Raw genomic sequence first — 22,307 nt, forward strand, 5'->3', positions numbered from 1 at the left:
TTTTCTACTACTTTTCATAAAGTTTATAGTTATTTCTAGACAAGCATATCTTATACATGTGCAGAGGATAAGTTATTAAACTAAAACTATTCTTTTTTAAACTCAAATTAATCAACAGAATTCATGTAAGTTCAACATATGCTTCACTTTGCTTTTTCCTTATAACTCACTAAAATTTGTCTTCTCTCAAGGAAAAGAAAAGTAGGTGGTATATACTAACGAATAAATGACATTCAATTTAAACACTCACAATGATGAATTTTCAAATGAACTCCTTAAATAGAAATGAATTCATTTATTGCTCCATTAATTTTCTGTTGAGTCTCGACTTGATTAAGTAATGAACAAATAAAAACAGTGAAAGAAATTGAGAAATTGGACACATAAATTTAAAGTGGAAAAACTCTTCCAAAGAGGATAAAAAAATCACAGACAAATATAATTTTACTATAATGGCAAAAAAACGAAGAATACAAAAGATGAAGATAAAAACTAAACCCCGAAACTCGAAAACAAAAAACCTTCAAAACGTAAATACAAAATTCTCCAAAACTGTTATGAGATCTAATCTTTTTGAGTGTATTTTCTAAGGTTGTAAAAGAACTTATTTATAGGCTAAATTCGTAACTCAAATAACAATAAAATAATCTACACTAATCAGAGTTCGAAACTGGGAGCCAATTGTTTTACAAACACAATGGCTATGGATGGATGGAAAGTTTATGGTTAAACTATTCTCTTTAAATTAACATTAATATAAAATAAAATGTAAATTAATTTAAAATTTTAAAATAATTTTATTATAATTTTTAAATCAAGCACTTTGATATGTTAAAATTAACTATAAAATAATTTAGGAATTTATTAACCACAAAAATAATTTAAAACTTGTGTCAACAAATGAAGAGTGCTTTTAATAAAGTTGATATTTATTTCTAAACAAATGAAGATTTCTTTTAATAAAGTTGATATTTAATAAAATTTTAGTTTTATTTTTAATCTTTTTAACCTTTGATTAATGAGCAGAATTCACATACTTTGTTTTTGCTTATACCTCAATAAATTTGTCTTCAATTTAACGAATAAATGGTACATAGTAACAAATAAATGGCATTCAATTTAAACATTCACAATGCTTAATTTTCCATTAGGCCACCATTCTATATCACTACCAATTGGCCATGCAGTTTCTTGAGCTGTAGCAGATTCTTCCACTATAATTTCATCATCTGATTGGCTTGCCTGCAAAGCAAATTAAACCTTCACTTATTACTGTTTGCTTTTGATGATTGATGATGAAGAAAGCAAAGCCAGTTTTCTAAAATTGGACAAAGGATGACATATTAAGAACAAGAACTGTGAATTGACAATAATAATGCAACAAGGATATCTAGAAAGAAATATTGACAGCCACTTGATGCAAACTGATTACAGTTAATGCAATTTCATTTAGTCATGTAAAGCATTAAAAAAAAAAAGAATTTCTCTCAGGCAGCCAAAATAAAATATTGCATCAATGCATAGAAATTAAAGCTTAATATTGGGAGAATACATAGAGAAAATAATTGAATGGATGAATTTCTGTTTTAAAGCTTATTGTTGAGTTTTGAAGAGTAGTGTACTTGAGTTTTGAAGAGTAGTGTACCTGCATTTTCGCATGCACTGATTTCTCTGAACCAACACTAAATCTTGTGGTCATGTTGGGACAACCTTTTACTTGTAAATACGTCAAAAATGGGAAAACAAATTGGTAACCCACAGGACTAAAGCTCACGAGGTTTGGTAGCTCAACAAGCTTTAAGAAGCGGAGCAGAGGTAGGCGTATCACTTTCTCTTCTTCCTCATTCAGATTTGTCTCATCTCCTTCAAACACCTGCTCTAATTTGGAGACCTGTCTAAGGCATAATCCACTTAGTTTTGGAAGGCCGCCATGAACAAGAGGAATCGGGAAGAGACATTTCAAGTTTTCACAGTTAATGATTGTAATCCACCAAAAATTAGGGAAGCAAATAGGTTGGAGATGATGTTGTGACGGAGTTTGATCCTTCTCAATTATTTGCTCCAATTCCTCACAGTCAGCTATATGCAACCACGACAATTGTGGCAAATTTCGAGCGATGGTAGGTGAGAAGATGTATCTTAACCTTCTGCAATTGCGGACTTGCAATCGAGTGAGATTTTGAAAGTGTTCAACTTGAATGGGACCACTCCATATCACCCGCAATTCAGTTAGTTTGGACAACGTTAGCTTCTCCAGACTTGAAAGATTATATCTAGGATATTCAAATAACTCTTCAAAATTGGAAATTGATGTTCCTCCTCTCCTTTCAGGGACTGTCACGTTGCTTATTTGCTTCTTTTCTATCATCTTCGAAAAGTACAATACCTATAAACATATCATCAATTTAAGAATAAGCACAAGATTTCTTTTCAATCTTTTCTAGTCAAAGAATTCAAATTTTTAAAAGTTTACTGTTCAACTCAAATACATATAATTAAGATCATACATTACCAAAAAAAATCACAAAAATAAAATCTCCAAAAATATGGTGCAAAAACACAACATAAATAATATTACGTAGTACTAGATAGTGGTTGCAATATATATATATATATATATATATATATAAGAAACTAAAATGTCTTAAATGTCTCATATAGATTATAAAAGTATTCAGTTGAAATGTTATTTATGTTACTAATTGGTATTGTAATTAACTAAACTACTTAACGGTTTATTTAGATTAGTTTTAGACCAAAATTCTACAATGAAAACTATTTTTTAAAGAGTTATACAAGCATTTATTTATTTTATACAGAAAAAATCAAAAGGTGAAAATTTGAATAAATAATATATATAAGGTGGTCTTACCTGTATATTAGTTGAAACGATAATAGGTGTCAATTGAGGACAATCTCTCACTTTTAACAAGTGTAAAGATGCCGATGTCAGCACAATGTAGTTTCTCTCCCTTCCTTTCAATTGAGGCAAATTAATCAACTCAACGTTTTTCAATCGTGCAAGACCTTGAGACATTGAGATTAACACTTCATCTGGTCCTTGGATTATTTCTTGTAATTGGGAACAACTCTCTATCGTCAGAGTTTGCAATTGCCCAAGACTATTAGCAACACACATTGGGAAGAGAAATTTCAACTTATTGCATTCTGTGACTCGTACTTCCCTTAGGCATTGGAAGCTTATGGTTGATACTTGTGAGTCTTGGATTATTTCTTCCATTCCAAAGCACCTCTCTATCATCAGAGTTTGCAATTGCCCAAGACTATTAGCAACACACATTGGGAAGAGAAATTTCAACTTATTGCATTTTGTGACTTGTACTTCCCTTAGGCATTGGAAGCTTATGGTTGATACTTGTGAATCTTGGATTATTTCTTCCATTCTAAAGCACCTCTCTATCCTCAGAGTTTGCAAATTGGGCGCGTTTAGTTGTTTAGAGCTACCTTGGGCAACAATAATTGGAAAGAGAGATTTCAAGCTTTTACATTGCAAGATATCAAGTAGAATCAGATTTGGAAAGCAAAGAGGTAGGGGATGATGTTGTGATGACGTTTGATATTGCTCCAATTCCTCATATTTACATGAATGCAAATTGCTCAATTGTGCATTTGTCATCTTCCCAATCACCAATTCCTATAAACATATCATCAATTTTCAATTTCAAAATGTTCAAAGATGTCAACAGCTAACTTAACATTTCATCAATTAATTTCCTTACAAAAAAATTATTTTACCTTAAATCAATATTATACTCCAAAATGTGGTACAAAAACAGTCATAAATAATATCACATAATCTGTACATATAAATTATTTGACAGGTGTAACAACGCAATTGGGAATTACTTCAACTCATTTTCATATATTAATACAAAAATTAAAAACCACCTGTGTAAAAGGCTATATTTAAAAAAAAATTAAATATATTTTTTTCTAGTTTATTTTTTAATACAAATTCTAAAATCATCCATAATTCCTTCCCACATTTAAATAGAAAGATACACGTGCTTGAGTGCACTCGAACCTACATCCTCCTATTCAGACAACAATATTGATACCAACCAAACTAAAACTTATATATAATTTTATATAGCTTACTTTTGTTTACCCACATAATAGGTATAATATAATTTAGTATTAGATAAATAGTTTGCAACATATCTAAAACATAAAGTTTGGATAATATTTTTTTGAAAATTTTATTAATCTTATTATATGGTATTATAATAAACTAATTTGTTTAAAAGGTTATTTAGATTAGTTTTAGACCAAAATTATAAAATAAAATCTATCTTTTAAACAACTATTCAAACAACAAATTATTAAAGAAAAATAAACAAATAAATAATAAACAAAAAATCTTACTTGTATCGTAGTCAAAATAATAAAATGTGTCAATTGAGGACAATTGTGCACTTTTTAACTTCTGCAAAGACGATTGCGTGAGCATAATGTCGTTCACGTCCCTTCCTTTCAATTGAGGCAAATCAATCAACGAAACCTAAAATGAAAAGCATAATCAAATTTCCCAATCTTTGACCATAGGACGATAAGGAAAAGAAAAGTTATTGCAGTGAGATACACATACTTCCCTTAGACTTTGGAGTAGACATTTGTATGCCACTTGTCGGTCTTGGATTATATCTTCCAATTGCGAGCAACTCTCTATCTTCAAAGTATGCAATTGCCCAAGGCTATTAGCAACTGACATTGGGAAGATATATTTCAAATTATTGCTTCTCCATATTTTAACAATCTTCAGACTTTGGAGGCTTAAATAACGACTGGGCCCTTCTTGTTCTATGCTCCTCAATTCAGCAATTGGGAATAACACTTGCATCTCACTACAACCTGAAACTATAACCTCTTCAAGCTTTTGTAAAAAACCTTGCGGCTGGGGAGCATTGCACATCTCTTCCAAATGAAACATACGACTTAATGATAACTTTCTCAAATTAGAGAGTGCAGTGATTGGCACTTGCTGCTTTGATGCATCAATTAAGCATTGCATAGACTGGCACCCTCGAAGATCTAGAGAAGTCAACTTTCTAAATCCCAAGTCCAAGCTCGGAATAAGGTTTGGGTGACCCTCCACATAACCCAATTCAAGAGATTCTACATCTTCAAGTAGTTGCTTGCATGCATCTACAGACTCATCGATTCTCAACATAAATCTTATCATCTTCAGGAAATAAAGAGCACAACAAGAAACATGTCTTTGTCTCCATATTCTTCAAGTAGTCGAAGCTCGCCTCAAGACATACATAGGCATTTTCTTCATTAACATCCTCAATTTCAGTCAATCTACGATCTTTGAGTCTCCGGTATGCAGCTTGCCACTCATAATGGGTTTTACCTTTCAAGGCACTTCCCAGGGGAACTATAGCTATAGGCAAACCCCCGCATTTTTTGCCAATTTGATTTGCTCGGATTTTAATAGAATCATCAGAAAAGTCATCTAGACCTGCTTTCTTTTCAAACAGAGTCCTAGCTTCATCATCATTCAAACAGCCAAGTTGTACCAGGTTTTGACAATCCATAGCTTGACATACTTGTTGACGGCGTGTTGTTAAAAGAACTTTGCAGCCTTTATGATCATCCCCAATTGGAATTCCAATCTTCTCCTTTAAGTTGATGGATTCCCAAATATCATCAAGGATGATAAGAATCCTCGGTTCATTCTTCAGCCTTAACCATAATTCTTGCTCGGATCTTCTTCCTTGTTCATTCTTCATATCAAAGCCTATGTATTGTGCAATTTCATCTTCAATTTTCTCAAAATTTGGCTTTTGAGACACAACCGTTATCACAACTTTGTCAAACAATTTCAGTTTTTGAGCTTGACTTCCAACTTCACGAGCCAGGGTGGTCTTGCCCACCCCTCCCATCCCCCACAACCCAATCATGTTGATATTCTCATCTTTTAAGGCTTCAATGATTTGATAAAATGCAGTCTCTGAAGATTTCGAAAACACAAATTCCTTAGAACATAGGAAATCTATGGTGGGAAGGGCAGTAGGTGCAGGGTAACCGACGGGTCCAAGTTGACCAAATTTGTCCAAAAGCTCAGAGATATCCTGGATTTTCTTCATTGCTTTCTTGCTTAATTGATATCTCCAACTCCAATTAGGACACCAGTTGAGACACCTCTTATTCAGTTGGATTTCCTCCTCCAGAGTTCCCATATCCGACAGTGTTTCGTCTGCCCTTGATTGCAAGTTCTGTACATCATTTTCAATTAGTAGAAGCCGATTTTTAGCATCCTCAATCTTATGTAGTAGACGAACTCGTGCATCTGCAAGTTCACGCTTTTTCTCTCGGAGCTTTTCAACATTGTCATGAAAGCAACGGACATAATCAAGTTGACGTCCTACCGGCTTCACCACACAGTCCACAACCAGTGTTCCAACTGTGTTAGAAAGAGCAGCCTCACAAAATCCGCAACCCATGCTTGACAACCTCAAATTGAAGAATATGATGTTCCAAGTTCAAACACTGTAGTGAATCATAAGTAATTACCATAAAAAAATTTAAAGAATCAAAAAGTGTTTTGAAGATTAAGACACTACTTCTTATACATACCAAGGATGGTGAAAGACAACTCAACCTATGAGAATCAATGTGCTGTTCTTTCAACTGAGTCCAGCTGAAAACACAATGAGAACTTTAATAAACAAATAAAATCATATACGAGTGTAATGTCATATAATTAAAACTAAAAAAGACAGCTAATTACTGATAAAAATAATAATTCAAAATATTTTAACCCTCACACTAATAATATTATAGATATAATGCTGAAAAATATAATAAACATATCCACTTACCATTTCAAAATCCAAACAGTCTTTTAGCTCTTACTTGCTTCAAGAAAAACATAAAAAGATGAGATGAGATAAAAAAAAATATAGAAAAACTTCAATTTATATATAAAAAACAGAAATGAAGCATATATAAATAGGTTTACCTCACTTGGGAACTTCTAAAATCAAACTACGCTTAGTGCTCAGAAGATTGTTACTTCAAAACAATCAAAAGGGAGGGATTTGAAGGTTGGTTTTTTTTTTTCTTTAGCAAAAGTAAGTAAAACTGAATACAAAAAGAAAGGAACTTGAAGAAAGGGAGGGAAAAAAGAAGAACATAAAAAGATCAGATGAGATCAAAAATATATAACACAAATATAAATAGATTTTTCTCACTTGGGAACTTCAAAATCAAACTACGTGTTGCGTGGAAGCGTGTAAAAGAGTAAAATTATTATACTAAAAAATCACACTAAGTTCAATTCCTAGGAAAGAGAGGTGGATCACGAGGATCGCTTAAGTACCAGGTCTTTCCTAGCAAGAATATCCCTCTATCGTAATTTAATAGCACAATAAATGACTACAATCACACTCGCAAAATATGCAAAATAAACAATAAAGAACACTAGAATTTTAACGAGGTTCAGCAAATTTTGCCTACGTCCTCGGGCATTACCAAATATATTTCACTCCAAAATACAAGTGAAAATTTATAAATAAGGAGCGAGAACAATGCCTTAAGTAGAGAATGGCATTTGTGGGATGTAGAAAATGAGAAATAGCTAGGCCTATTTATAGTTGAAGCTCAAGGATCAACTTGTAAAGTCCTTATACAATTAGAGACCAAAATTGCAATTATCACAAGCCAAATTTCAACCCAAAAATCTATGCCTTAAATGCTTAGATTTTTCGGTGCCAAATTTCTGACACCATTCATCTTTGAAAAGTCAAGATGGTTGCTAATAATCTCTACCTTGAAGATTTGATTAGGATAATCTTATCTTCACACATTTCTTTCTGCCTTTGACAACAATACTTGATAGTGCCTTCTTCATCTGTTAAACTTGTAGGATATTGATCAAGTTCAAACAATGTTCGAACTTGATTGTTGTTACCACCTTGGTCATCATATCTGTGGGATTTCTACAGTCTTAATCTTCTGAAGAGAAATTTTCCCCTCATCAATAATTTCCCGCACAAAATGGAATCGTACATCGATATGCTTTGTACGTGCATGATAGACTTGATTCTTTGCTAGATGAATAGCACTTTGACTATCACAAAACACGTTAATATGCTCCTGAACCAATCCCAAGGTTTTAGCCATACCTTGTAACCAAATAGCTTCCTTTACAGCCTCTTTTACAGCCATGTATTCGGCTTCTGTGGTTGACAACGCAACTGTAGACTGCAGTGTAGACTTCTAACTTATTGGTCCTCCAGCAAGTGTAAACACATAACCAGTGGTTGATCTTCGTTTGCCCAAATCATCGGCATAGTCAGAATCAACGTACTCGATAACACCTTTACCAAGTGTAGTATCCTGCTTGAATAGTAATCCAACATCCACGGTCTTCAGAATATACCGTAGAATCCATTTCACAGCTTGCCAATGTCCTTTTCCAGGATTATGCATATACCTGCTCACTATACTAACTGCCTGTGAAATGTCGGGTCTTGTACACACCATTGCATACATCAAGCTACCCACTGTATTAGAATACGGAACTTGTAACATGTATTCTCGTTCCGTATTCGTCGAAGGAGATAGTTGTGCAGAAAGCTTGAAATGAGAAGCCAACGGGGTACTTATAGGTTTTGTCTGCTCATTCATGCCAAACTGCTGTAGTACTTTCTTCAAAAACTGCTTCTGAGACAAACTAACTCTTCCATGAGCTCTATCTCTACATATTTCCATGCCAAGAATCTTCTTAGCTTCACCTAGATCTTTCATCTCAAATTCAAGATTGAGTTGAGTCTTCAATTTCTCAATCTCAACTTTGCTCTCAGATACTATTAGCATATCATCAACATATAAGAGCAAGTATATGAAAGTTCCTACTTGTAGCTTTTGAAAATACACGCAATGATCAAATTTACTTCTTGTGTACCTTTGCCCTTTCATGAACTGATCAAATCGCTTGTACCACTGCCTCGGAGATTGTTTCAATCCATAAAGTGACTTCGTCAGTTTGCAAACCCAATTTTCTTTATCAACAACCTTGAATCCATCAGGCTGAGTCATATAGATTTTCTCTTCCAAATCTCCGTGTAAAAAAGTCATCTTCACATCAAGCTGAACTAGTTCAAGGTCATATTGCGCAACAAGGCTAGCAAAATCTGAATAGACGAATGCTTCACAACTGGAGAAAACACTTCATTGTAGTCTATTCCTTCTTTTTGAGCGTAACCCTTTGCTACCAATCTAGCCTTGTATCGAATTTCATTTTTACCAGGAAATCCTTCCTTCTTTGCATATACCCATTTGCATTAAATTGCCTTCTTTCCCTTGGGCAGTGTCACCAACTCCCAAGTCCTATTTTTATAAAGAGACTGCATTTCTTCATTCATAGCTTGCTTCCACTTTACACCATCAAGGTTACATATTGCTTCTGTGTAAGAAGAAGGAACATCATCATCTGCAATTGGAAGTGCATAGGCCACTATATCATCAAAGCGATCAGGCTTACGAATCTCTCTTCTTGGCCTCCTATATGCAATTGAATCTTGTTGCTGTAGAAGTTCTTGGGTCAAAACTTCTTCATCATTTGTTCCTTCAATATTAGCTGGATCATTATTAACCTTTTGAAGCTCCACCTGCTGCAAAGTGCCACTGGTTTTATCATCCTTTTGTGAATCCTTGTTCTTCATCATGGTTGATTCATCAAAAGTCACATCTCTAATGAAAATAATCTTCCTTGTATCAAGACACCAGAGATGGTATCCTTTTACTCCACCAGTTATACCCATGAATAATGCTTTCTTTGCTCTTGGGTCTAACTTAGATTCTTTTACATGATAATATGCAGTGGAACCAAAAACATGTAAAGAATCATAATCAGTAGTAGGTTTACCAGTCCACATCTCCATAGGAGTTTTTCCATTTATTGCAGCTGATGGCAACCGGTTAATCAGATGGCACGCATATGTAACTGCCTCAGCCCAAAATTCCTTGCCCAATCCAGCATTGGATATCATACATCGAACTTTCTCCAGTATAGTCTAATCCATACATTCTGTCACCCCATTCTGTTGTGGTGTATCCCGAACAGTGAAGTGTCGCACAATGCCCTTATCTTGACATACTTGTAGAAATGGATCATTTTTGTACTCAGTACCATTATCTAATCGAAGTCGTTTGACCTTTCGACCAGTCTGAGACTCCACCATCTTCTTCCATTTCAGAAATGCATCTAAAACTTCACTTTTTATTTTCATTAGATACACTCATACTTTTCTTGAATAATCATCAACAAAAGTAACAAAATAGTGCATACCTCCCAAAGAAGCCACTTTTGTAGGTCATCACACGTCACTGTGAACATAGTCCAAAATTCCTTCCGTATTGTGAATTGATGAACCAAATTTTACCCTCGTCTGCTTGCCCAGAACACAATGTTCACAGAACTCCAATTTGTAAGAATTTACACCTTTCAACAAGTCTTGCTTCGCCAAAGTCTGCAAAGTTTTTTCACCAGCATGTCCCAATCGCATATGCCATAACCTGGTAGCCTCTGAATCTGCATCTTTCACAGAAACTGTTGATGTTGATCCAATAACTGTACTTCCATTTAAATAGTACAAGTTATTTCTTCTAGTGCCTTTTATCACTGTCAATACCCCAGCTACTACCTTTAGTAATCCATCTCTCAAAGTGATTGTGAGCCCTTTAGATTCTAGGGCCCCTAATGAGATGAGATTTTTCTTCAAGCTAGGTATATAGCGAACATCCGTCAAGACTTGGATTGAGCCCTCGTGATTCTTTAATTTGATTGTACCTACTCCCATTGTCTTATAAGCACTGTCATTGCCCATAAAAACAACTCCACCTTCTAGTTCTTCAAGACTAGAAAACCAGTCCTTATTGGACACATATGGTAAGTACATCCCGAATCCAAGATCCACTCATCCGTATGACATGTCATTACCATGCCAACCAAGCTAAAGTCTGACTCCTCATCATACTCCATTACACATGCATCAGAAATAGCCTTGCCCTTTTGTAACTTAGGACAATTCTTTTTCCAATGCCCTTTCTCATGACAAAAAGCACATTCATCTTTGGCGGGTCTCCCTTTAGACTTGCCCCTTCTACCAGGTTTGTTGCTGTGTGAACGACCTCTTACTGTTAAGACTTCTGCAATTGTATCTCTATGATCTCTTTTATCTTTCGTTTGAGTCTCAGATCTGTACAACGCACTGCAGACTGCATCAAATGTGATTGTATCCTTTCCATGAAGCAATGTAGTGGTAATATGATCATATTCATCAGGAAGAGAATTCAAAAACAATAATGCCTTGTCTTCATCTTCAAATTTCTCATCCAAATTTAGTAAGTCTGCTAAAATTTTATTGAATGAGTTCACATGGTCATTCATCGACATACCAGGTGCATAAGTGAATCGAAAAAGTTTCTTTTTCATATAAAGCCTATTTTCAAGACTTTTTGTTAGAAACTTTTCTTCCAGTGTATCCCACAACTTCTTCGCTGATGTCTCCCTCATGACAGAGTACTTCTGCTCTTTGGCCAAACATAGGCGGACTGTACCATACGCCTGTCTATTGATCTTGGTCCACTCCTTGTCATCCATCTTGTTAGGTTTTTCTTCAAGGGCTATATCCAACTCTTGCTGACATAAGACATCCAAGATCTCACATTGCCACATACCAAAATTATTGGTATCATCAAATTTCTCTACTTCAAATTTTGCATTGGTCACGGTAGTCTTTGTTGATGACGATGTCTCTGCCATTTTTCTCCTCGATCCCAACTACTGTATATGTGAATAGTACCATCTATATGAATAGTACCGTGGATGAACAATACTGTATACGTAAATAGTATCGTAAACAGTAGTATTCCCCAAGTACGAATCTAGCTCTGATACCAATTGTTGCACGGAAGCGTGTAAAAGAGTAAAATTATTGTACTAAAAAATCACACTAAGTTCAATTCCCAGGAAAGAGAGGTGGATCACGAGGATCGCTTAAGTACCAGGTCTTTCCTAGCCAGAATATCCCTCTATCGTAATTTAATAGCACAATAAATCACTACAATCACACTCGCAAAATATGCAAAATAAACCATAAAGAACACTAGAATTTTAACGAGGTTCAGCAAATTTTGCCTACGTCCTTGGGCATTACCAAATATATTTCACTCCAAAATACAAGTGAAAATTTACAAATAAGGAGAGAGAACAATGCCTTAAGTAGAGAATGGCATTTGTGGGATGTAGAAAATGAGAAATAGCTAGGCCTATTTATAGTTGAAGCTCAAGGATCAACTTGTAAAGTCCCTATAAAATTAGGGACCAAAATTGTAATTATCCCAAGCCAAATTTCAACCCAAAAATCTATGCCTTAAATGCTTAGATTTTCGGTGTCAAATTTCTGACACCATTCATCTTTGAAAAGTCAAGATGGTTGCTAATACTACACTTAGTGTTGGGAAGATTCTTACTACTTCAATACAATCAAAAGGGATTTGAAGGTTGGGTTTTTTTTTAGCAAAAGTAAGTAAAACTGAATACAAAAAGAAAGGAACTTGAAAGAAGGGGCAACAAAGTAGAAATCAAGGTTGAACTAAAAAAAAAAAGAGAAACTTTCAGAAAGAAATTGAAATTGATCTGCCTGGAAAAGTCAACCACTTGGAAAGCATAAACTCTAACACAACTGGGTTTTCTTGGTTTAGTAGCCAAAGGATCTGTGTTATGAGATTAGTGCAGTATTGGATTTAAATTATGAGGATTTTTTTCTGATTGGTACTGATTGGTTTGCCACATGACATGAAATGGTAGAGGATGACTTAGAAAAAAGTGAAGTCTTTGTGTTAATTATTTATATGATTTTCAATACATTTAAAATATCTACTTTTCTGCAGTTTCTTTTTCTTAATTTTCATTTGTTATTAGAAATGAAAATGATTTTTCTTTATTCATTTGTATACATTTAATGTGTATTTTCTATTATTTATTTGTTTGCAAATTTTAGAGACAAACGTAAGTATACTTGTTAACATTTATTTATTTTTATTATATAGAAAACTCTTTTCCTCAAAATTAACTATAAATAACAATATAGAGTTTTTGAAATTTCGAACTCATACGAGAGACTTTCAAAAATTCCAATGTTAAAATTATGAATTTGGATTAAATTATTTAAAAATGTCGAAAAACAAAATTACCAGAATAGGCAATCTTTTGTAAAAATTATAGAAGTAGGTCAATTTTACAAAAACAGTCCTAGTTATAAACTTTTTTGGCTAATTTGCAGAAAAACACTTCCAGTTTGAAGCATTTTCAATATGTTGCCAAAAAAATGCTTCTAGCTGAAAGCGCTTTCTACCAAATCAGCCAAAAGCATTTTCCTCCAACGATAACTCCAATGACTACTTTCTCCAACGATTATTTAATTAGCCATTGGACCCTCCACCCACTCTCTACGGTCCCATTTTATTATATAACCCTTCCCCATTTCATTTTTCTTCCAATTCAATCTCAAATCTCTCTCAAATTTCTCTAAATTCCCTTTTAAATCCCACTCAAAATTTATTTCTCTCTCAACTTTATTTTTTTATTAAAATTATCTCAACATTTTCATAAATTATTTTTCCTATTACAAATTATTCGGTGTTTTTCAAAATTAGCAATGACAAAATCTCTAACTCGTTTTGATGACAACCACATTTCCGTTGACCAATTGCAAATGGTAGGAATATTTTTTATTATATTTCAATGTTGTTTAATTTTACTATTTCCTTGTTATATTTGAATTTAATCTTTTGTATATTTTTACCTAAATAGGAACAATTTCAAATTTTTGAGACGTATATTCGTAATCTATCCACTCCACCATCACCCTTGATCGAACCCTACATGAGAGATGTCGATTTTCCCATGTGGCCCTTGTAGGTAAGGGGTGTAAGTTGGACCCGACACTCGTAAGCGCGTTAGTGAAAAAGTGGAGACTCAAGACACACACATTTCATTTTCCATGCGGCGTGTGTACTATCACTTTGGAGGACATGCAACTATAGCTTAGGTTACCGGTGGATGGACTGGAAGTGACTGGGTCAGTTCAAGCAACCGATTGGAAAACTTTTAAAGAAGGTTCCAGAGATGATTTTTGGAGCCCAGATAGATATGAGTTTGTTAAGAAGAAATTTTGGTGGGCTTGAGAAGGATTCAACTGAAGTCTAAAAAAAACAACACGCTTGGGTTGTAACACTCCAAAACTCGGCCTAGAAGTTATGACTAGATACTAAGTGATTAAATCAACTCATTCAAAGCTTCGGTTCAAATCAAACTCAATGCATGCTTCGAAAACATAAAATTTTGGCAAAACACCCATTGATGGTTAGAAAAGCCGAGTTCGAAAACACTTACTTAAAATCCATAATTCACATTCAAAATCACGCGTTTTGAAAGTACTAATGTGAGCAGATCATTTCTAGTATTAAAACAATCATTCGTTACAAACCATATATTTTATTTTCAAAAAATACTTAAATGATTATTTAATCTTGTAGCGAAAAATTTTCAAAGTTTGTTTTAGTCTGAAAAGCGAAATCTAACTTATTAGCTCGTGTGATTTGCAGTTTAATGCTCAAAAATATTAAATGTTAACAAATATAACAAAAACCAAAACTAGGACCAAAAACATATTACAGTCCAAAAATAATTAAATTGTAAACCCATAAATATTTTATCTGGTAACCAATCTAAGCTCCCACATGTCGTCCGGTCCTAAGTTAGAAGTTAACCTAAAACATATTAAACAAACAAATGAGCTAGGAGCTCAGTGTGTATCTCAACCAACAAGCATAATTTTTATTTAACAAGCACATGTGTAAATGTGATCACAAAATTTTACTTTAATGTATCAATAACATATCAGAATGTTATATTACTAGAAACATATGTATTTCAGATCATAATATCATATAGCCGAAACATATTTCGATTGTGGAATATCATAATTTCATGTACAAATATATCATACCAGAATGTCATGTTTTTAGAAGTACATATGCCATACCAGACCAGAACAAATGAAGATACAAATCCTACATTCATCTGCTACACACCACCTCCGTCCAACGAATCACACCAATTAGGACTTCAAGAGTCCATCCATCCAAATCACACCGGGTCGTGGTGGCATGCCACTCATAATAGTGCACCTCAGTTGCCAAACATATATCATAGTTTAACCGCCGAAAATGCAGTAATGCTACTGTTGACACCATTTTGTGGATAAAACGAGGTCGACTTGGGTTTTGAAAAACAAAAATGAAAACTGGAGTCTCCACCAATCCTTTTTGATAAGGTGTGATCGGATCACCTTAAAAAGTGATTGTTTTTAATAAACAATTTAATTTTATTAAAACAACGATTTTGGTCCACGAAATTCAAAAAAAAGGGTTCGGGAGTCGGTTACGTACGAGGAAGGATTAGCACCCTCGTAATGCCCAAAAATTGGTACCTAGTTGATTAGTTAATGTCTTAATGTCGAAAATTAAAAACTTTAAAGAGATTTAAAATACGACCCTATATTTTAAAACTTATATGGAACGAGATACTCGTTAAGATCTTCTCATTTCGGAAAGGAAAATGTTACACCCAATGAGTTAGGACACGATATTTCGTCTCTTCGAAAATGAGCTTATCTAAGAGCTCGCACAATAAAAGTTAAAAGGATATTCAATTGTTTAAGTCGTATAAAAATTGCAACCCAATACGTTAGGGCACAATTTCTCAAAATACAAAACATTGAATATTGCCTTTATTTATTATTTAGGAAAATCCTCATCTCGAGAAAACAACGTGTCATATCCAATACGTTAGGACACAATGTGTTGAATTCCCGATGATGAGCTTTTTATTTATTTATTTTTATTAAAAGTGTTGACGCCATTTTTTGATAAAAACGGGGTCGACTTGGGTTTTGAAAAATGAAAACGGGAGTCGCCACCAATCTTTTTTTATGAGGTGTGATTGGATCACCTCGAAAAGTGGTTGTTTTTAATAAACCATTTGATTTTATTAAAACAACGGTTTTGGTCCACGAAATTTAGAAAAATAGGTTCGGGAGTCGGTTACGCACAAGGAAGGATTAGCACCCTCGATACGCCCAAAATTGGTACCTAGTTGATTACTTAATATCTTTAGTGTCGAAAATTTAAAACCTTGAAGAATTTCAAAAATACGATCCTTATTTTGAAAGAAAAGTTATAAAAAAGGATCTGCTCATTAAGACTTTAGCATTTCAGAAAGAGAAAATGTCACACCCAATACGTTAGGGTGCGATATCTTACCTCTTCAGAAATGAGCCAGTCTAAACTCGCATAGGAAAATTTAAAAGAATGTTTGATTGTTTAAGTCATAAAAAAATTGCAACCCAATCATGTTAAGATACAATTTCTTCAAATGTTAAACATTAAATATTACATTTATTTCGAAAAATTCTCGTCTCGAGGAATCAACGTATCATGTCCAATGCATTAGGACACGACGTACTGAATTCTCGATAATGAGTTTTATTTATGTCTTTTTTTAAAAAAAAAAAGTAACCTCGATTATTTAGATTCAACGAAGAAAATCAGAACCTAATACGTTAGGGCTCGATTCTTTCGAGGATCTCAAATACCGATTGTTACTTTTATTTTTGAATTTTCCGTTTTTTGATAAATCCAAGTAGAAGTAGGTGTAAAATAACAATAATAATGCAACATAAAAAATAATACAAATGAAATAAGAAAAGATAAATAAATAAGATGGCAAACATATAATAAAAAGAAATCAATAAATAGTAAATACAATTAAATGTAAAGAGATATATATAAGCATAAGTTAAAATATGTGTGTATATGTACATGTATTTACAAAGGTTAAAATGCATACATATATATATATTATAAGAAAGGTATACATAAATATTACAAAACATAAGAATATATGTATATAGATGAAAATATATGCATATGTGGAAAATAAAATAAAATAAAATGACATAATATATATAAACAATATACATATTTTAATATATATAAAAAAACATATATATACATATGCATATAAAATTGAGTAAGTATATTAAATAGGTTAGAAAAGAAAATAAATAAATACATTAGAAAAGAAAATAAATAAATACATATATATATACACACGTATATGTATACGAAAACGATTGTATAATAGTAATATATTAAAACAAATATATCTAAGAATTTCATAAGTGAATATAAGAAAACATAATACTAATAATAATGTTAATGAATATAATAATAATAATAGTAAAGATAATAATAATAATAACTGAATAATAAAATTGCTAAAATATGGACTGAATCGAAATAAAAACTAAAGTATTGGGCGAAATCGAAATAAAAACCGAAAAAAGGATTAAATTGTGACGCGCGCCGAAAGAGGGAGGACCACAATGGTAAATACTCCAAAGTCCCAAAACGCTGCGCTTCGATGGGACTAAAATAAATCAAAAATAAAATTTTAGGGCTAAATCAAAAAGAGTGAAAACAACGAAATAGGACCAGATTGTAATGTTCTGTAAAATAGGAGGGACTACGTGCATAAATAACTCATTAGGTGAAAACACGCGGATCCTCCCCTCGGGTCGGGTCACCGCGCGGGTCAGGGCCAAAACGACGTCGTTTTGGGGCTTAAGGACGCCGACCAAAACGGCGTTGTTTTTCTGAACTATAAAAGCAGCATTTTCAGGAAAAAAAATTCATTTCAAACATTTTGTAAAGAAAAAAAGAGGAGGGGGCCTTATATTCTCTGGGCAAAGTCCAGATACCGGCCAAAGGGCCGCCGTGTCTCCATCGCACCTCCGCCGGTAGCCGGCGCCATCGCCGCCATATGCGGCGGCCGGAGAGTTAAAAAAATTCCCTTCTTCGGCCGATCTAAAAGCAGGTATTTTTTTCCTTTCTTTTTTACTCTATTTGTATATATATATATATGTATATGCCGTGTATAAAAAAACTTGTAAATAGGTTAGTGTTTTCGAAATATAAAAGAAGGAAACCTTGGATCTGCTTCTGCTTTCGCTTTTTCTGCTTGAATCTATCTCTTTTTCTTTGTATTTCTAAGTGACGTTTTACAAAGGAAAATCGGGGAAGCAGAACCCCTAAAACCGATATCCAAATTCGGCTTTTATACATTTATTTGCTAGTACTGTCGTTTCTTCTTAATTGTTTGCAGGCACTCGATGGCGCCAGTGGAGAGGCGGTGGTGGCAGAGGACGTGACAGAGGCGGTGGGTTGGTGGCAGCAGTCAAGTGGAGGCCCCAGTCAAGTGGGGCACTAGGGTTTCAGAGACTGAAACCCTAGTCTGACTCCTTGTTGGGTCTGGGGAATTGGGCTTCTTGGGCCTTTTATTTGTAATGGGCCCGGGTTAAAATGGGCCTGTAACAAAAAGCGTTTTCGATTATTTAGATCCAAAGAAATTGGAACCAAATGCGTTAAGGATCAATTTTCTCGAATCTAAACATAAAATTTTACTTGTTTGAAAGTCGAAACTTATGCGTCGAGATAAATTAATCTAACTTGAAATAGTAGAAATGAAACACGAGGTTAATATGCGTACAAAGCAATACTGAATACGATAGCATAAAAGTAATACAAGTAATAAAATGAACGAATAAAAGGGACAATTTAATAACATGTAAAATAGCAAGCATAAGCAAATAAAATTAAAATGTTCTTTTAAAATAAAAATAAATAAATAAAAGATATGAATAAAATTTATAGAAATATAAAGTATATATATAGGTATCAAAATTATGAAGTACAAAATATGTATGTGGATATATATATATATATATATATACGTTTTAAAATTATACAATATAACAAAAATATGTGTATATATGTAAATTATAAAATATATGTACATATATGTATTATAAAATGTATAGATGTATGCATATATTTTAAGACTATAAAATATATGGAAGAATATATGTATGTATACGTAGTTTTAAGTTACAAAATATATGTAAGAAAAATGTAGGTGTGTATGAATTATAATATATATATGTGTATTATATTAGATTTACATAGAAAACACATAAGAAGATTTATGATGAAATTAAATATTAATATATGAAGAAACTTAATATAATAATGCATAATAAATTTATAATGCTGATAATAATACCTTATGATTTTAAAACAGAATAATAATAATATTTTGAAAATATAAATGGGTATAAATAAATAATGAAATGATATTATAAGATAATAATATTAAAATCCACATAAGTAAACAAATACCAATGCAAACGTAATTAATGTAACAATGAATAAAAGAATAATGACAGTTAATAAGCTAAGGTTTTATAATTATAAATGAAATAGATAATAAAATAAAATATATTAAAGTATTTAAATGTATGAGTAAAAGATGCAATAGAAGTGATGTAAAATTGATTAATTAGCAATGTGGAAACAATAATAAAAGGGTACAATAATAAAGATAGCAAGAATAATATGAAATCAATTAATTTAACAATAAAATAACTAAAATAACAAAAAGAAGGATTAAATTGAACTTAAGGATGAAATTTCGGGGCAAATTAGTAATAATAAATAAAAGGAAGGACTACCCTGAACGCGCGAATAACATGGAGGGACTGAAAGGGAAATTTTCCCTTCTCCTCCAAAACGACGTCGTTCGAATAGCGACTGAACTGAAATCGCAGAAAATTATGGGGTAAATTTAAAGAAATATAAAACTTGATTAAAAAATGTTAACAAAGCGGAAGGACTAGGGTAGTAATTATACCCTAGTCACAAAACACGCGGATCCTCCTGGTAATGGGTTGGGTCACGCAAAACGGTGCCATTTTGGCGCTGAGACCCCTAGGTGAAACGGTGCCGTTTTAAATGCTATAAAAACTAAAAAAAACTTAAATTTCATTCTAATCAGCTTCAAAAATAAATAAATAAAAATAGACAAACACTCTCTGCCTTTCCCCTCAGCCAATCGAATTCGACCTAGGGTTCCGCCCTCCGTCCACCGTGCAACTGCCATGGTTGCGGCCGACGAGGAAAAGAAATGGGCTTTTGGCCCTTATCTCGCAGTGCCGTTTGAGGGTCAAACCCTCTAGACGGCCAAAACAGAGGAGAACCCCGGCCTCCTTTCAAATCCGATCCTAACGGCGATGGAGACTCCCCTCTCTTCGATGATGTGATCACGAAAGTTCACCGGTGAGTCCCCTTTGCCTTTGTTATTTTCTATTTAATATAAAAAAATAAAACGAAAAAGAAACGCGAATCTGAGATAAAAAAATCACCTATTTGTTTTTTATTACTCAATCTCGTGAAAAAGAAAAGGGCCCCCCTTTTACAGTGTATTTGGCTTTTGCCGAAAGAAAAGAAGAAAAAACCTAAAAGAAAAATCCCCCCTATTTTTACAATGTATTTCAGCTTTTGTAGCCCTTGTTCTTGCTGTTGGTACTGATCTTGACTTGTTTGCAGGTGTAAGTTGCGGTGATTGAAGCAAGTAGCAAAGTTGGTGGCTGCCAGAGGAGTGATGTGATGGAAGCGTGTGAGGCGTGCGGCGCAAGGGCGGTGGCAGAAACTAGGGTTCTGAAACCCTAGTTTTCATTGGGTTTGGGCCATGTTTGGGCCTATTTTTGTAAATGGGTTTTGGGTTTATTTAATTTTTTGTAAAATGGACTGTTTAGGTTGGTTGCCAGGCCCGGGTAAAATTGGGCTTACACAGCTACTAGAAAACACTTCCTCCAGCAAATCAGAACCACCCCAATGCATATGCTAAATCACATTGACATACATATTTATCACATAAGTTGTATGCATGCATACATAAACAGATATTATACGGACCGTAACTTACACATAATTTATATATATCATAGCATATCATATTCATGGTCGAATCGGATAGCTTATCAGAACAGATAACAAAATATGTATAACACATGGTTTACAAAATAGTCATGCTTAACTCACGTACCTACTTATAGCAAATAATATTGCATTATTATATTTATCATAATTTATTTAACATACTTCCTACACTTACCCATGTTTGTTTTACTAAAATTTATGCTTTCTAGGCCTACCTAATGCCATCGGACCTAAATTCTGAGTCCTTTAATCGACCCTTAATTGGCCCAAAAGACCTACTCAGCCCAAAAAGCTAGTCGTGTGGTCCATATGGTCTATCCACACGATCAACATGGTCTCACACAGCAGTGTGTGGGAACATAGCCTGCATGACAAACCACATGGGTTGTAAAAATACACATGGTCGTGTGCCCTACATGGGCTACAAAATCACACACGGTCCTGTGTCCCTCACGGCCTATCACACGATTATGTGTCACTGGGCAGTTTTAGAAAACAACTTTGTTTTACATATTTTTTGAATTTTCGATGAGTTTTTTGAGTTAAATCACACGCTTGGTTGTTGATTTTGATGTAGATTCGCGAAAGAACACACAAGAACCTAAAATCAATATTCCAAACGTATTAGTAACAAAATGCAACACGAAATCAAGATTGACTCACTAACATAACATTAAAGAACCAACCACAAAGAAAACAACAACAATATCTAAGTCGTCGAAGGAATGCCCAACACCTATTGTTCTTTTCTTAAAAACGCTTCGAACTCGTTAAGTACAAAAAATACATATTAATACAATACTACTAAAGCTCTGAAACCCTAAACGCCCAATAAAGTAATTTTAATACATGGCTGAAAAAATAAAGGATGAAGCAACCTTACCCTTAATGACAAACTTATAGCACAAAGGACGGATGATACACAAATTAACAAAAGAATAAAAAAGAAGAAGAGAGAAAAAAAGCATGAAAAATTGGAAAACCTACCATAAAGAAAAAAACTAACGAGAAAATGAAGGGGGAGGGAGAGAGTGAGGGGATGGTAATAATAAAAAGAAAATTTGGAAGAAAATCTCTCTTCACTACTTTTAAAACTACCCAACTAACTCCTAGTCGTATCCACATAAGATTTTTCCCAAAGTTAATAATTTTTTTCCACTTTGCATATGTAAGGATTTGAACATAAGACCAAAGGGTAAGTTGATACCTTACCATCAAACCAACAGGCTCATTCTTGTCAATAAATGCACTCAAATATTTCTTAAACCAAATGCCAAAAACTAGGGATTTAGACAAAATTTGCAAAAACAGAAGCGAAAGGATTCGAACCTAAAACCTTTCTCACACAAGCACAACCCTTAACCACTTAA

The 22,307-nt window shown here is 33.6% G+C and overlaps 2 protein-coding genes and 1 long non-coding RNA gene across 4 annotated transcripts; 1 reads left to right on the forward strand and 2 right to left on the reverse strand.

Annotated features, from left to right (window-relative positions):
• Nucleotides 1–1,034: 1,034 nt before the first annotated feature.
• Nucleotides 1,035–3,604, reverse strand: LOC128040955 (uncharacterized). 2 transcript variants are annotated; one of them, XM_052630052.1, is made up of 4 exons: nucleotides 3,252–3,604; nucleotides 2,873–3,089; nucleotides 1,646–2,386; nucleotides 1,035–1,242 (listed from the first exon to the last, which is right to left on the reverse strand). In XM_052630052.1, exons 1-4 carry the CDS (start codon nucleotides 3,401–3,403, stop codon nucleotides 1,120–1,122), a joined length of 1,233 nt encoding a protein of 410 aa, XP_052486012.1. In that variant the 5' UTR covers nucleotides 3,404–3,604; the 3' UTR covers nucleotides 1,035–1,119. The 2 variants fall into 2 exon arrangements, with proteins under 2 accessions (XP_052486012.1, XP_052486011.1); XM_052630051.1 differs by having other exon boundaries at nucleotides 2,873–3,604.
• Nucleotides 3,605–4,617: 1,013 nt separating this feature from the next.
• LOC128040956 (disease resistance protein At4g27190-like) lies at nucleotides 4,618–6,898 on the reverse strand. Its single transcript, XM_052630054.1, has 3 exons — nucleotides 6,849–6,898; nucleotides 6,604–6,667; nucleotides 4,618–6,516 (listed from the first exon to the last, which is right to left on the reverse strand). Exon 3 carries the CDS (start codon nucleotides 6,468–6,470, stop codon nucleotides 5,175–5,177), a length of 1,296 nt encoding a protein of 431 aa, XP_052486014.1. The 5' UTR covers nucleotides 6,471–6,516; nucleotides 6,604–6,667; nucleotides 6,849–6,898; the 3' UTR covers nucleotides 4,618–5,174.
• Nucleotides 6,899–17,799: 10,901 nt separating this feature from the next.
• LOC105766398 (uncharacterized) lies at nucleotides 17,800–18,581 on the forward strand. The gene is made up of 2 exons (XR_001125215.2): nucleotides 17,800–17,977; nucleotides 18,266–18,581. It is a non-coding gene; the product is annotated as an uncharacterized LOC105766398 (long non-coding RNA).
• Nucleotides 18,582–22,307: the final 3,726 nt, after the last annotated feature.

The sequence above is a fragment of the Gossypium raimondii genome, chromosome 5, assembly GCF_025698545.1.
Source record: "Gossypium raimondii isolate GPD5lz chromosome 5, ASM2569854v1, whole genome shotgun sequence".
NCBI classification, from domain to species: Eukaryota; Viridiplantae; Streptophyta; class Magnoliopsida; order Malvales; family Malvaceae; genus Gossypium; species Gossypium raimondii.